The sequence below is a fragment of the Nyctibius grandis genome, chromosome 5 (genome assembly GCF_013368605.1).
Source record: "Nyctibius grandis isolate bNycGra1 chromosome 5, bNycGra1.pri, whole genome shotgun sequence".
Classification (NCBI taxonomy): domain Eukaryota; kingdom Metazoa; phylum Chordata; class Aves; order Nyctibiiformes; family Nyctibiidae; genus Nyctibius; species Nyctibius grandis.
In genome coordinates this window covers 91,514,901-91,531,366 of record NC_090662.1, presented here as the reverse complement: position 1 = coordinate 91,531,366, position 16,466 = coordinate 91,514,901, and the positions used below count along the sequence as shown (strand labels likewise).

Here is a 16,466-nt window from a genome sequence, read left to right as displayed (position 1 = left end):
ATTTCTTCATTCTTCATTTAGGGTTTTCACTGCACTGAGGTTTTGAGTTCCTACTCCAATACCATCGAGCATCCTTCTGAATTTATTATTAAATTATGTCAAACTCAGACCACAAGTAAAAGGATGACAAATCCTGGTTGAAGTCCCTGTTTCCCTAATGACGGAGATCCCAGGGAAGAGTTAAGAGCATTTGACCTGCTGTGCTCAAAGAAGCAAAGTCTGGCATATGAAATGAAGATCACATCTTAGTACCCATGTGGGAAAAAAATTTAGCCAACCGCAGTGTAAACGGTTGGTGTAAATGTTGTCTTATTAAAGGAAGGTGACTAACCAGTAACACCTTTAAAATATTATTCTGTGTACAACTGTAATGTCCCGAAGCCCTGGATGTGGGTTGACGCTCCACTGTACTGTTAAATGTAAGCAGAGGAGATCATCGGGTTGTCCCAAAGAGTCATCAGTCTAAGTATGTGCAACAGCCCAAGTGCTAACAATGAATCACCTCTTGCTTCAGAAATAAAGCTAGATAAGCATCCTGATTTACAGAAAAGTCATGACTCAGACGAGTCAAAAATATTACAACTGTGGATCTGGAGTAAAGAAAAAAGGAAGCGGAAAATAGGAAAAAAAAGCCTTAAAAAAAGAAACAGTTTATTTCAGGAGAGAAATACAAAATAATGAGTATGCACTTCATTAGATGACCATAATAATAATAAAAAAATTTTTCTTCCCATTATCTGCACAGAAAACATCACTGTGTAAATGCTACAGTAAATAGCAACTATCTGAGATGTAATCATTTATATTTTAACTCAGGACTGTCAAGCATTTTCAATTAGTACTCAGCAATTTTCTGAATATTCATAAATAACACTATTAAGGGTCAGATTACAAGTAAATATTCAACTACAAATAATTGTATTAAGAAAACATTACTACTATTCATAATTCTTCATTTAAATTATGTGGCCCTAGCCAGTGTATGTGAAAAAGTAATTTCCAAGAAATTTTGCTGCTGTGCAGACAACCGGCCTTCCTCTTCCCTCCACCCCCACCCCCAGGAGGAACACACCAATAAACAAAATAACATGTAGAAATTTCAAGTTGAGGGGAAAGACTGAATTATCTGTAGGAGCTGATTATCATAAGTCAAGTTTAATTACTTCCTTAACAGTAAATGTGTTATACGTAATTTAATTAGTAATTAGAAATTGCCTCCAGGTATACCTATATAATAAATAACTACACTCATTGTAATAATGACTAACATGTTCTCTCAGGCACATAAAAAACTTCTGTATACTGACAATTTAAATATTAAAAATATAAAGCACTGAAATATCTGATTTTTATATACAATAGAAATCAATAATGTACAGCCAATGCAACTGAATAATAAAATAGACTTAAAACAACACCATGTGTAACATCAATTGATTATAAAAATGCTGAAGGCCTGTTAGCAAAAGTAACAAATAGGATTTTAAATATGATACTAAAAAATCCTATGGAGTTCACTCTAAGATAAAATATTTCATCTAGAAGATTCTTTCTAATTTTTCCTGAAATTCCTGATTTTTTCACATCAAACCATGGAGAAGAAAGACCATAGGAAGAAACCCTGTTCTTTTTCCTGAAAACTTCTGCTTGTTTGAGAGGTTTTCCCTTTTTTTCCCCAGGCCTCTTACATGTCTAAGATATACCAAATGATTACGGGTTTGTCTGTTATAGTGTACTAGGTTGCCTTCATAAACTATTTTGAACTGTTAACAGCGTATTTCATTTATAGGAACCATGCCATTCATTATTTGGGGAAAGAAAAAAAAAAAACACCACCAAACAGGAGGGTACCCAGATGCAGGGAGAAAGTCTGAAAATAGTTTCTAATTCCTTCTTGTGTCGCGAGCAGCCGCTGGGTAGGAAATTAAACTCTGAACCACCCCCTTTCCTGCCTCTTTCTCCTCTTTCCTTCCCAACGGTGGTCCCTCTTTCTGCCTGCTTTTCTACTCCTTTGCCCCTATTAACTCCTCTCCTCCTGATTTCACCATCATTTTAGCCCCGCAAGGATAATGTACATACGTGACTCAACATTAAAATGAAGCGAACAGTGACAGTGACCCGGTCCATCCCTTGCCACTGCCAAGGGGGCTCCTCAGAGCAACGTGGGGCACCCAGTCCTCACCCAGGCTGAGGTACGGTACCTCTATTCTTGGTTTGTTATTACTCTACCTCTTCTCAGCCCAGGGACAAGTCAGCACCTACAGAAGCCCAGGGACATCCCAATCCAGCGGGTGTCCGAGAGCACAGCCAGGGGCAGGGCATCTGACACGGCAAAAGGACAGAGGCAAAAAAATGCCCCAGACATTTTCCATCCCCTTATGGGGTTGAACAGCTTTTTTGTTAAAGGCTGCAGCCATACTGGATTACCCACTCGTGTGATGCGTATGTACTCTGTCAAGCCTCTCTCCATTTGTTCTCAGTCAATTATTCCCGAATTACCCTGGATAAATGATGCTCAGCACCTTAATGTAACTCAAGTAATCAGTCTTGAAACACTCTTAATAAACAGCTGCTTCACAATCAAATCTTTCATTCCAAGAAGCAGAACGAGGTTTTTTTTCCTGAAGCTGCATTAAATGACCGTATTTTCACAAAAGCTATTAATTATTGTCCATTTCTGTAACAGCACACTGCTAGCAGCCTCCACAGCCGCCCTCCCTTTCCCCACCCCAGGCGCAATTTCCTGAGTTATGGAGTAAACAGAATTACGGTGTACAGAATAATCCGAGCAGTCTCTAACAGGGCAGTGTAGGCTTTCTGCCGCTCCGTCAGCACTGCAAGGACCTGCATAACAGAACTGTGATGTTACAGTCTTATGTGGGTAACACTCCCAAGCATTGAAGTGAATAACGTGACTGGCTTGTCGCTAGGCAGATGGAGACTTTGCTAGGGTTGTTTGATGGTAAATGAAGACTTCTTTTTATTTGCTCCAAGGAGCCTGGCACAGGAAATCCCCAAATCCTACAATAACAAATCTTCTATTTCTCTTTTAAATTCTGGAGCAAAATAAAAACCATTAGGCACCCACGGCCATGTGCCGTATTCTATTTTTTCCCAGCTTCCTACAAGCTTCTGGCATAAAAAGATTAAGTTTTCTGAAGTAAAAACAACTTCACAGTTTAAAAATAACAGCCTCATTGCCTTGCATGGAGCACTGTTTTGTTGTACTACACAATAAAAAGGCAGGAACACTTAGAAATTGCAAAGATGGGCATAATCGAGAAACCTGTATCTGATCCAAGCTGATAGTTTTCATACTATCAGGCATTTGCAGGAAAACTGAAGAGCAGAGGAAAACATAATCCTTCCACAGCATAAAAGTGATCACCCAGGCATTAACCTCACTGTTGTGATTATTTTATTTCATACAGACTGACACAGTATTTCAGCAGATGAAAAAGAAATCCCTGTATATAAATCAAAGTTATTCCAATCCTGACAGTTGTGCTGAGGGAAAAGCTATTTTCTGGTTATCACTGTCTCTTTAGTGCATCTCAGAGCAGAAATCCAGCAAGAGGTCAAGATCTCCGTGGCGATTACACATTCTTAAGGCCACTGAAAATAAGGTCACAAAAGCTGCGCCCTTGAAAATCAGCATCATAAAGTCCTTTGAAATGCAGATGCTCGGCATCTTGCAGAATCAGGCCCTGCTTTAGCAGCTGCCTCGTAAGTGTACTCCCACACAGCCTTTGCGTTGCTGTATTTTGAGATGTCATGGGACACTTGCAATGTCTTTGTTTTCTAATTTTGCAGATACCTAATAAATAAAGGAACAAACTCAGGGGCAACACACATCTTTGCAAGAGGGTATGTCAACTAAAAATTTAGGATTGGCAATCCCAATTATTGCATGGTATTTTATTACAAGTAAAGGCAGCATCAGAGACCAGTACAACCTCAAGGCTGAAGCCTGCTTTTAAAAAAAGCCAGTGAGAGTGTTTCCATTAAAGTCTGAGGGGGCACAAGGGAATGCTCAACAGGACTTCTACTATTTTTTTTGCCCTGATAAAAAAGATTGCTTCAAGCACAATAAAAATACATTTGCATTTTATCTGTGCAAAGTGCATCTATATGCAGAGCTTAAAGAGGGATGACAGGGCAGCACTGGGATTATTTCTTATCAAACTGAGTGATGCTTGTAGATGTGATGACAATGACACCTATGAGCATTTAATAACTGACCTTTTAATAGGATCCTCTGAGAAGGACTGAGCACAATCCAGTGTGGTAAGTAGGTGAAAAAGACAGGTCAATCTGTGAATCTCTCCATGTATTCCCAAGGTCCTTTCTTCCTCAGCAAACTCAAACTTACAGAAGTGATCTGCAGGCATTTCAGGCATAAAACAGCAAGAACTTATTTTTTGAAGACTCCCTAACCTACTCATGGTATGCACCATATATTTCTAAATGTTACAACGTGTTCTCCTTAAAATTATTTTCTTCCTGTAACCATCCACACAGTCAGTCACCCCTTTTGGTATCTTATTTAGAGATACTGCTATTAACTGCTGCCGCTTCTTAAGATGTCTACAGTGCCTGGTTCTTCACTCTCATTAAAAGCAAAGACACTCTGGTGTCTTCAGTTCTCCCCTTAGCTTTGGGGTAGATTTTTGATCAGGCAGTTCTCTATTCCTTGAAGCTCATAAAAGTAGAGGCTTGGTTTTGTTAATTCATTGGTCACGGGAAAAATGTTAATGCTAGCCAAGAGTGCATCCAGTCCCTGAGTGAAGTCAAAGAACTTTAAGTTATTCATAATTATTCAGTGTGCTCTGGCCCAGTGATTTTCAAACAATTTTTGCTGTGGCTATATTCATATAAATGTGCTGATTATTTATATGATTTGTGTCAGTTCTTAACCAACTGGTTAAGTACTCCTTAGAAACTGTAAATCGGTTCTTTTAAAGGCGGTTGGCAAGAATTTCTTCCCAAGTTCCTTTACGAGAGCTACATGTGTGGACATTGCTGAAAATGTCCATTTAACAATACTGGAAGATTTCCTTCCCAAAAAGAAAAGCCTTAAGAAGAATGAGCAGGTGAAGATGCAGTGCAGTGAAATTGTCCACTATGACAGGGACTGAATTCTACTGTGCAGGAGTCTAGGTGAACTTTTATTTTAATATATGTATACCAAATTGACCAAGAAAATACATCTTTGGAGAAATAAAAACTTACGTATGAAATCCTGAAGAATTTGGCAAAGAAATTTTGTTGTTAAAAGAAGAAAAATTGTGAAGCAGCTTTGAATGTCTAAATGCTTGATTTCATTATTATCTACATCAAGATGCCTTATTTCTTTAATTGAAAATTCATCTTATAATTTATTTTAAAAATATTCTTAATTAATTTAAACAAGGAGGTTTGGGGATCTATTTTTATAATGGTTGCATAACTGAAAAACGTGAGGTAGTTTGATGGTACAAAAATAAATATTTAAAGGTTGGCCAAAACCTAAGTTTTCCTGTTCCTCAATAAAGTAAGAAAAAAAAAAGCTTTTATTCAACTAAACCTACATGCCTCCTCATCATCTTCACTTTATTTCTGCTAAGTCCCCAAATGAAAAATCCTCCTCTGAATTCCTCCGTTGTTGCGGATCAGTATGCAATGGCCTAAGATATTTGCTGGTTGCATCCTTCTCTCTAGCAGCTGCAAGTTTGCATTTGCAAATGTACAGCAACCATTAAACAACCCACTGTCACAGGAGTTTGACTTGGACAATCCTTTCACCATCTTCACAATACTGTCAGATCAATAGATCAACTGAGCAAATAGCATATGGAAATATTATTGTAAATATTATTGTAAATATTATTATAACAAGTGCTTTTGTCACTTCTTGGATTGATTTACTGATTCATTGTTTTCTGATCTTGCAGAATACACAATTAAAAGATGCCTCCAGCATGAATACTGTTGCTATAACTTGAATTGGCACTACGTTTCCTGACAGAGTTTCAACATTTCTTAATCTGCTTTCAAAGATATTTCAATTTAATTTTACCATAACACCATGTTATCTTTCCCTAGCCCTTCTCACCAAAGTACACCATGGCTTTTGCTGCTTTTACTGCAAAAAATGCAATGGCATTGTGTTTTGAGATAGCAGATGCTTCACAGGCAGAAAGGTTGGGATCGTGACCTGTTTTAATCAGTATTGGAAATAAGCAGCAAAAGGCTACACAATTTTTTTCTCTGAAAATAAAAGTGACTCAACATTGCTGCACAGTACTCTCTACCTGTGGAAACTCTAGTTCCAATAATAATCCGGAAAAGCCAAATCTTTCGATGTCCTGCTGTGCAGAGCTGCTCCGGGCATGATTAGGCACTGGAGCACTGGGAAGCTTCCAGTTGCCTGCGTCTCCCTGTATGCCCAGGTGCCTGCTGCTGCTCTTCCTAATGCAGCCACACAGCTCCCAGGCTGATAGATACTGACCATTCACGTGTATACCCACCTTGCTTTTGCTGTCAGGATTTAAAGATAACTTCCCAGCCCATTCCTACAAAGTAAGGGTGTTGTTCAGGACGATGTCAGAGAGCTGAGAGCTAAGGGCTAGCACAAAATCTTTTAACTCCATCAACAGACACTAGCAAACTCAGCCTCTCTGGGAAACTCTGTTGATCTCTAAAACGTTGTCAGTTTTAGAAAACTTAAGCTTCTTTCACTGAACTTGATTTTACATCACCAGTGTAAACTACAGATCTCAATATGGACGCTTGGGGTGATTTAAACCACAGTTGAATAGATTTTACTTGCAACAGGAACTGATGTAAATGCCATATGAGCCGGTTTCAATATATACAGGAATTTTCCAAGTGCTCTCAGACTGATTTTAGGTTACTTTTTAAACTAATGTAAGCTTATTAATCTAGATCAGAAGGCAGGAAAAAAAGAAAAGTTAAAAAAAAAACACGCTTTGACCTTTGAAGACATAAGACCACAAGCAAAGATTCATACAGGAATCCAACTGATTAAAAGAGGAACAGTGATCTGTGTGGCTAGAGGTGACTTAAGTGGCACTGAGTGTGTTGTAAAACAATGCAAATGCTCTTTCCTGAATGTAGCACTCTTGGAAGACATCTTTCAACTTTTTAATCTGAAAAAAGCATCAGTTTTCCTTAAAGGCAGATATAGATAAAGCAGGACACTTCTGCCTGAGGAGAGGCTAGCTGGGCTGATATTTGATATAAGCGCTCCGTCCCAAGTGGGAGGAGGGAGAAGTGATTGATGGTTTGTAAGGAATTACTTGACTTTTGCTTGTAACAGAAGCTTTTTGGATTCTCCCAAAGTTCTTGTCAAAGACAAGAAATGTCTTTTGAAATAGCGGCTTTCCCCTTCCCAGCACATGGAATAATCCTGTGTAAAAAACGCTGCAGATTTAAAACCCATATAAAAGAAAGGAAGACATTGTTTGACACACTGACTTTTTTCTAACACTCTGCTGTTCTGTAAGATTTGACTCGATTATTCTATTACCTGTCCCATTAATAGAGCGTGAGCAATTCACCTCTCTGCAGGAAGAGTTTCACAAACCCAGCAGCAGGAGTTCGCCAATTCAGTAAGACGCATATTACCGCAGAGACAAATCCTTCTCACTCCCTGTCTCCTCCGGCTCCAAGGTCAGAGTTGTACGAACTTGACCAAAGCAACCATTTCCCGAGCCCCCACGGGGCTCTCCTGGCTCTCATCTGGACAGCTCCATCTGCCTCCGGCAACTGTCTCCTCTGGGAAGGGCGAGAGCATTAGCTCTGCGCCCAGAGTACAGGGGGAGCAGAAACATTACGAGGGTCAGATTTTCCCGTTTCCTTCCATCACACACAAGGGAGCAATGGATCTGAGCTCGCTATCCCCCCTTTAGGAGGCAAACTGATGATGCAACAGGTGGAATGAATTCATACAATCCCAGTCACACACATATTTGTTAGAAAGACATAGCATCAATAAATCCCAGTCCCAATCCCTTCTGCCAAAAGCAAAGCTGGTGCTCTCTGTCTTACACCTCGTTGTTACGGAGCATCGCTTATCGGCGAGCCTCAAGGACCTCGCAAAGGATAGTGCAGACCAATTCACCCTACCTCAGGAAAGAGACGAGAAAAAGTTTTCTGCCAGCTCTTGAAATCCTAGTCCCATCCACCGAGCACTCAAACAAAAGCTGAAGTGAGAAACTACGTCTGGAACCAAATTAAGTCACTCCCCACTCACGGGTTTAACAGCCGCTGCTCAAAAAATGGGACTTCATCACTATGAGTATTCAGAAGCAGTGGTATAAAAAAAAAAATAATCGGGTATCATCAATCGCGTTTCTCCCGCTCGTAATATTTGTTTGCCTCTCCGGAGGGTTGGCGGGCTGCACGGCTCCCGCACCCCCGCCGGAGGAGGGGGGGCTGCCTGGGGGGAAGGGGGGAACAGGTACCCCGCGGCGGAGCGGGATTAGGATGGATATCCGTGCCACCTCCGAGGCTAGGCAGAAAAACTGCACGCCACGGTGAAAGAGACGGAGGTTTTACTCTTGCCAGCCACGGAAGGCTTTGTCAAGCTACCGGATCTTAATCTTATGGATAAGCAGCTGTAATAAATACGTTGTAGGTCTTAAAATGTGCGCCGTGTTGTTTTCTGTCGTTGCAAAGCTGCGCAGTAGTTCGTTAATGTAGCTTTAGAAAAACATACGGAACGAAAAACAATTCATAATGCAACGTCTTCGCGGACTGACAAAAATAAAACTCTCAAAAATGTTTTGGTTTTTTTTGTTTTGCTCTGTTGTTGTGGTATTTTTTAACTGATGGGTGCATTTTTAACGTATGCAATCAAAAATACCGATGGGACGTGTGATATGAAGACTGCACTGGCGAAGTCCGTTTACAAACTCGCTAGCGTGTTACTTTGCGAGGAACAGGACCGTCCCAAAGCCCAGAAATTATCTCTTTTTAGCCGCACCATTTTGCTCTGCCTCTGAAGCGCCTGTGTAGCGGCTCTCTTGTGTAGCCACCCCACTGCCTAAGGGAGCAGCCGTGTTTCGGGGGACTGAACCCGTCCGCGGGGAGACGTCCCCCCCAAAAACCCCATCGTAAACTCCCGGCGAGCAAAGGACCGCGCTCGGCTCTGCCTCGGTCTGTCCCTGCGCAGAGGGAAGGGCTGACGAAAGCCACCGCTGTAAACGATGGTAAATAATATATACATCAAGGGAGGCAACGCCTGGGCCCCCCGTGACCTTTCCGCTGCTCAGGTTTAATCTATAAATACCCAGAAGACATTCGAGCCCATTGTTTTGCTGCCCTCTGAAACCAAACCTGCCAAGGGGACGGAGGGGCGTCCGCCGCCGCCTGCGCCCCACCACCCGCCTCCTCCTCTCCGCAGCAGCGGCGAGAGCCGGAGGCCAGAGGAGGATGCGGGGCGGCCCGGCCCGGCGGCGGGGCAGGGGCGGGGGAGGCTCCCGGCCGCCCCGCTCCCCTCGGCCGAACCCCGCGGCGAGCCCCACGCGCGGAGCGCCCCGAGTGGGAGACGGCGGGGGGGGGGGGTGGAGACGACAGAGAGGGAACTGCCGCTGTAGTTGCGAATTCGTTTTCACAACTTCGTGATTAAAACCCGCACGTGATTAAAATCCAGCTTTATCTCCCTTTTAACTGAGTCTCGTAAAACAGCACATTAACTCCGGTGACAAGATTCATTGCTGAGACATAAATAACTTGGATGCTCGGGAGATATTTTTTACAAACCTGGGAGATGTATCCGCTGGCTTTTCTCACCTTTCCCCACGCCACCCCCCCGACCCGGCACCTCCCAGTCTGCCACCTCGCCTCTCCCGGGAAGATGCGGCCGCGGGGAGGGTCTTTGGGGCACTCGAGAGGACTCGGGATCGCCGATATTGTCGCCGAAGGGTTTGGGCACGGCTGGAAAATCGCACATAAGGGGTGAGGGATTTCGCCAAAACGGGGAAACGAGGAGCGCTGTCTCCCACGCCCCCCCCGACGGCTCCATTTTGTGCATGGCCAGCGCAGAGCCGCACCGAGGGCGGCGAGGCCCCCACGCCGGGAGCCGAGCGGGGCCGCCCCGACGACACCCCCTCTCCCCCCGCCCTGCCCCGGGGCACCCAGCGCCACTCGCGGTGGGGACGGAGAGGGAAATCCCCGCGAGCAGTGGCCAACCCGTGGGAGAGAAATCCCAATACCCGTCCGCAAGGAAAAGAGCTGCAGAAAGGCGAGCGAAGCCTTACTCTTCTTCCGACGGTGTTTGGTTCCCCGCGGCGAATGGTTTTCAGCCTTTCAGACCGTCCTGGGCCGAAGTTGAGGGGGTTTTATGAGAAGAGATCGATAAATCGGGCTAGACCGATTTGCGTTGTCACATGCAAAATCCACACATCATTTCCCAGTGCATACTGTGATATTTGGAGCCTCTCTGTAAGCACACGCGTACCAATAATATCTCCAGCAGGAGGAACAGCCCTGTGTTATTCCCTAAGCTACTCAGGGCAGCGACTTTGGGTTTTGAACCTTTGGGACGCCATAAAAATTCCATTTTCTAATTTTTCTTTTATACCGCTGGAGATTTGGCAAGTTTAAAATACTTTAGGTGTAAAGTTTGTTCTTAATTGGGCCTTGTAAAGATGGAATTTGGTGGCCATTTATAGAGCCGCTAATCAGTTTTCACCCAGCAGCAAAGGTACACCGCGGAGGACTTAGGTTTAATGAAGTGACTGTGCAAATTACAGTCCCGGACTTTATTTAAAGTCTATCAACCTCCTAAAAATGATTTCTCAAACTGTTCTTGATTTCCTTTGCTTTATGAAAAACATCACGTTTGCTTTCTAAGGTTTCAGGCATTAGCAGCCGTCCTCTCCTGCTCTCCAGTCTGGCGCAGGGGGAGTTTTCCAATACTTTATTTCGAATTCATGGAGAAATGGACAAATTAAACTTCTAGACCGTCTAAAAATACAACCTATTGTGGCTAAAAATTAATGAGAAACTGTTCTGAAAAGAAGACTGATGCCCATATCTGATCTCGTATTGGAAAGGGGATTTTTGTCGCTTCGTTCGCGTATTTATTATTTTGAACGGGGAAGACTCTGACACCGTGACGTATTTTTTTTTTGCGGTTGATATTTTGATCGCTTCTATTCTCTCTCCTGTACGCCCGTCGCTCTGCTAAGAGAGAGGTCCCAGCAGCAGATTTTACCTACATCTCCTTAGGATCCGCAGCGGCAGGACTGCTGCTGCTACAAGCAAATTGAAATGCGGTTCCTTGAGAGCTGAGCGGGGCGAGGTCTCCGGAGTTCCCGGTCTTTCGCTCCCTTCAAAAACACTTAACAGATTTTTTTACAGCAGATATTTTTTACATTTCGATCTCTGATTCTGTCACCTTTTTTTGTTTGTTTTTTTTTCCTGTTTTGGTTTATTTATTTGTTTTACGCTGGGTTTTGGGTAGCTGATGCTTATTGAAAGCGCGGGCAACGTCACGCGAAAAAAAAAAAAAAAAGGTGTTTTCTTCTCCAAATGCAGCGGAGTGGACTTGGCGCGAGTGGAGGAAATTTCTGCCCTTTCTCTTACAGGGTCGCGCACAGAAATCGCTTGACCTTTTTGCCCCACGCGAATATTAAAAGAAAAAGTAAAGAGAAAATACCTAAAATTCACTTTCTCCGCACACTATAATAGTGAGAGCGGGGCCGGCGGCTCTGTCCCATTTTAAAGTGTTGGGGAGAGGGGTGGGGGGACGGCGAGAAGGGCGCGGACGAGGGGGCAGCACGGATACGGGAGGCAGTGGGGGGCGCGGGGGCAGCGCGGGTGCGGGGGGGCAGCGGGGGCGCGGGGGCAGCGTGTTTTCACCCCTCGGGGTCGCGGCGGGTCCGCGGCTGCTTTTGCGGGATCGTCGTTTTAGGCCGGAGAGAAAAGGCCGGGGGCTACGAGAGCAGACCGAGGGTTTCGATACCAAGCTACCGGCTCCCTTTTAAATAAAAATAAATAAAAATAAATAAAAATAAATAAAAATAAATAAAAATAAATAAAAATAAATAAAAATAAATAAAAATAAGTGAAAATAAATTAAAATAAATAAAATAAATAATCAAATAAAAGTTTAAAATTAAAAATAAAAATACCAGGAGGGAAGTGTCGTGCTCTCTCTCCCCAAATACCCTGCAGCCGACCGAGGGGCCGGAGCCCCGGCGCTGCTCCAAACGCCCCTGTTCCCGGGAGGCACCAGGCTCGGTAGCGGGGTCCGGACTCCTCGGAGCCCCCCTCACTCGCTGTCCCTGCTCCCAGCTGAGGCCCTTTTCCTTGCGGGAGCAGTGTCTCTGCGAAGAGGGGAGACCTCCCGCCCCCGTCTGCCGGAGCCGCCACACGGGCTTGCCCGCTCCGTCCCAGACACGGAGCGAGGCCGCGCCGCTGAGCCCCGGCGGGCCCGATCCCCGGGGAAGGATCAGGCCCCCAGCCCCTCGCTGCCGGGCTGAGCCCGCCCCCGGCCCGTGGCGGTCTCGGGTGGGAGCTCGCTGCAGGGCGGGGGTGCGTGTGCAGCCGGTCCCCGCCGCTCCGCGCAGCCGGCGCCCCTCGCCTCGGCGCAACGCTGATCTGTGCTGCCCGCCTCATCCTCCTCCTGCAGCGAAACCTCCGGTTAGGACTGCACGGGGTGGTGGCCGGTGTCTCGGAAAGCCGCACGGAAGAAGAGAGGGGTGATCCCTCCCGCGGGGATCCGAGTGTCGTGCCCTAATTCCTTTGATCCCGACCCACAGGGCACCCCACGATGGTCGGGAAGCTCCGGGGCAAGGCGAAACACCCGGGAAGGACTATCGCGACCGGCAGGCACGGAGAGGGAGGAGAGAGGGAGAAGGAGGAAGCGCGGGGGTGACGCGCCGCTCCCTCCCGGGACATCATGGAGTTGGGGTGGGAAAGAGCCGCAGTGAGTAGGAGAAATGTCCCCGTAAACCCGAGGGGCGGGCGGGGAAAGCAAAATCCAAGGAATCTCCGCAAAATCCGCCCCCCTTTTCCCCCACCCCCGGTCCTGGATGTTTTCCGGGACGCGCTGCCTCCCTGCCCCGGCGCCGCTCTCCCGGCGGGCACCTCCCGGCAAGGGCTCAGCGGCGAGCGGCAGGGAAGGAGCGGGGCTGGGGGGTCCCCGAAGAGAAAGGAGTTGCACTAACCGGGGTTGAGGTCCAGGCATTGAGTCGGGTCTTCATTGTCCCCCAGCTGGCCGTTGGGGCTGAGGCTTTCCATGGACAAATCCAGCCCCTTGTCCTCCCAGTCTCGCAGTTTCCTCTTTTTATTTGTCCCAATCAAGGCTTCCACCGAGAAAGCGTGCGCTCGGGAGCTGAGGGCCACCGCCGATCTTCGCCTCTCACTCATCTTATCCCCAGACCCTTGGGCAGATGAGCGGCCAGTGGCTGGGAGCGCAGAGCTCAGGGACCAGAGGCAGAGCCTTTCGCCTCTTTCTCCCCCCACCCCTCCCCAGCTGCACCCCCAGAAGAACCAGCCCTCAGTCTCCTGAAGGCACTACATGAGGCTGCAGATACTCCGTAGGCAGAGTCGGGAGGGTGTGCTCAGCCCAGGTCCCCAGCACTTGCTCAGAGGGGCTGCAGGCTGGATTTCATCTTTTTTTTTTTTTCGCCCCCCCTTCTCCCCTTTCCTTCTGTCTCTCTCTGATTGATCCAAACTTCTGGGATTTTTTTTTCCCCCTCTCCAAGAGTTAGGCAGGCTGTGTGCGCCTGTCAAGGAAAAAAAAAAAAAGAAAAGAAAGTGGAAAAAAAAAAAACCCTGTCCCCGGCCAATAGGAGGGAGAGATCGGGAGAGACCCAAAAGCTGCGACCCAATGGGGAGGGGAGGGAGACTCGGGCTTCAGGGCGAGGAATTTTGGCCATCTGAGTCCTGGAGCACCGGTCGGGAGAATTAACTGTTTGAAGAACGGGGAGCCAGTAGGAAACCCATAGCTCTAAATGCAGAGAGGTAACAACTCACGCACTTCTCTCCGCCGCACCCAGGTTTCCCAGGGGCTGCTGCTGCTGCTAGCTAATCCCCACGCAAAGCACCCGAGAGGAGCTTTACCACCCGGGGGGGCCGGGTGAAGGGGTGTTTTTAAAACGTCATTCATGCCCTGTGTTACTTGCGCTTGCCGGCGGAATCGGTGTTTGGCTCGGCAACAGCAAGGTCTCCGGGCGGGGGGGTTGAAGTTTCACTTCAAAACCATGCGTGTCCGTGGAGCGGCGGGGCTGAGCGGGTGGCGTGGGCTGGCGCCGGCAGCGGAGCAAACAGACCCAGACAGCCCCGGGCAGGGCAGCGCCTTCTCTTTGGGAAGGGGGATTTTTTATATACATATATATATTTTTTTTTTTTTCCTTTCACGATCCTTTTTGTCATTTTAACTACAGCGAGAACAAACCCGCTAGACACAGATCCCGGCCGGTTGCCTGGATGATATTCAGCATTTTATTTCTGCTCGCCTGTTCACTCTACCCAGAAACCAGGTTGAGGCGGGTCCGGAGCTGCTCCCACGCTCCTCGGTCGTGCCGTGGGGCAGGGGGGGCTCGCAGTGAAAAGGAACAAGGGCTGCATTTGCGAAGGTGAAGGGAGCACCGTGTGTTTTCATTAGCTGATGGGACCACGGAAAAATAGATGAAGTCAAGCGAAACACCGTCTAGGGAAAATACAGCGGGGAAAGCCGCCGGGGGTTAATTCGATCCCGAGAATCTAATACAGGTTCAAAAAAAACAATAAATAATTTTATAGTAAGGGAGGGATTTAATATGAATTTAGCCACGGTGGAACAGCGGGGGAGGATACACACCAAATTTCAGGACGGGGTTCTTTTTGGCCGGGGTTTCTCTGATGCTCCCCGAAGGCGCAGAGCTGCTTCGAGCAGCGCCGGGGGAGAGTGAGATTTTTCTTAGGCGAGATTTTTCGATGGGGCCGGACACATGTGAAGGGAGCAGGCCAGTTCCTTTAGCTACCAGAGTGACCCCACGGTGCCCATGTCTGCGTGGTACAGCGGAGCCCTTCAGCCCCCTTTCCCCGGCCTAAAGCCCTGGCTCCCGCCGGCGTGACCACAGCCCGCCGCGGTTCACACGCACGGAAAGGGATTTCGGGTGAAAAGCGAGAAAGAAATCGTTTCTTCGGGAAAACACGGGGAAGTTAAGCCCTGTTACCTAGGCCGAGAGGCAGGTTTTGTGCGTCCCCATCACCCGCCCTACACCCCCTCACCACCCCCACCACCCCTCCCCACCGATCCTTTCCCCTCCCCTCTTGTACATCGCCTTTGACAGGTCACTCGCCGAGGGCTCGGCGCCGGGCACAGCGGCACTGCCACACGGGGTGTCGTGGGTGTGTGTGTCCCCCGGCACTGCTCCCCGCGGAGCCGAGGAACGGGTCAGTCCCCGGGCGGGAGCAGCGGGGAGAAGGGAGCGACAGAGGCAGGGGCTTGGAGGGAGCCGGCAGTGGGACTGACTGAGGAGCGGGACCCGGAGGGGGGCACACTCGTTTCCAGCCGGTCCCCCGGCTGTGTGTCCTTCCCACGGCGAAGGAATGTCTCCCAAATAATAAAAAAAAAATCAGTTTCCCTATTTTCGAAAGCCTCGGAAACACTCGTCTGGGAGACAGACACCGAGGAAGGATTTAAAGAAGCTGGAGGGAGATTTTAGAAAGAGAGCCCAAGAAAACAGAGGATTATTTATAGCGTTTTAGCGAAAGGAAATGGTGTTGGAAAGGCAGGGCGATTTAAACGAAATTTGGGGGCTGATGTAAGAGCTTAGAAATATGTTTTCCACAGCGTTAAGTGGGGTTTTACGGGTCGAGAGTTTAAAGCAGCCCAGACCCCTTTTGGTCTCTCACCGAGGGCTGCCGGTCGAGGTCTGTAAGCCGTGTCAGACCACCCCGCGCCCGGCCCTGGCAGCGGCCAAAGCCTCCACAGGAGCAAGCAGAAACACAGCGGAGTTCCCGTGCCAGTATGGCCCCTAATTGACACACCCCAGGGAGCGGACCCTTTTGCCAGGGACGGGAGAGCAGCTCCCTGCGGTCCCGGGAGCGGTGTCCGGGGGCGCAGGGACATGCAGCCGCCGGCCGCTCTTCTCCCTCCTCCCTGCCTCTACGCCGATGCCCGGGAGATTTAGCACAGTTCGCCCTCCCTCGCCCCCTCCTTGCCCCAGGGGAAAGGGCAGCCCCTGCGGCGACCTTGCCCTCCCCGAGCCCTGCGGCCCCTTGCACAACCTCGTGGGAGGGATGGGACTGGGGAGGGAGAGCCAGCGCTTCCCCCTCGCAGGGACCGCTGCCCCCTGCATTGAGAGGACTCGCCCAGAGAAACCCGCGCTCCTCAAACCGGGGGTTGGGATTTCGATTCAGCCTTTGCACCAAAATCTCGCTGAGCGAAATGCCTCCGCGCTGCGCCGCCGGCACCCGGTCCCCGGGGCTCTTAGCCGGAGAGCTCCTAGGGACCGGGTCCT

General features: G+C 47.9%; 1 protein-coding gene across 1 annotated transcript in view; it reads right to left on the bottom strand.

Annotated features, from left to right (window-relative positions):
- The window catches only part of TBX15 (T-box transcription factor 15), a 100,416-nt gene extending 86,689 nt beyond the window's left edge, over nt 1–13,727 (bottom strand). The window contains exon 1 of the mRNA XM_068400556.1: nt 13,182–13,727. Coding sequence (XP_068256657.1) covers nt 13,182–13,383 — 202 coding nt within the window. The 5' untranslated portion in view covers nt 13,384–13,727. The remainder of the gene's footprint in view (nt 1–13,181) is intronic.
- Nucleotides 13,728–16,466: the final 2,739 nt, after the last annotated feature.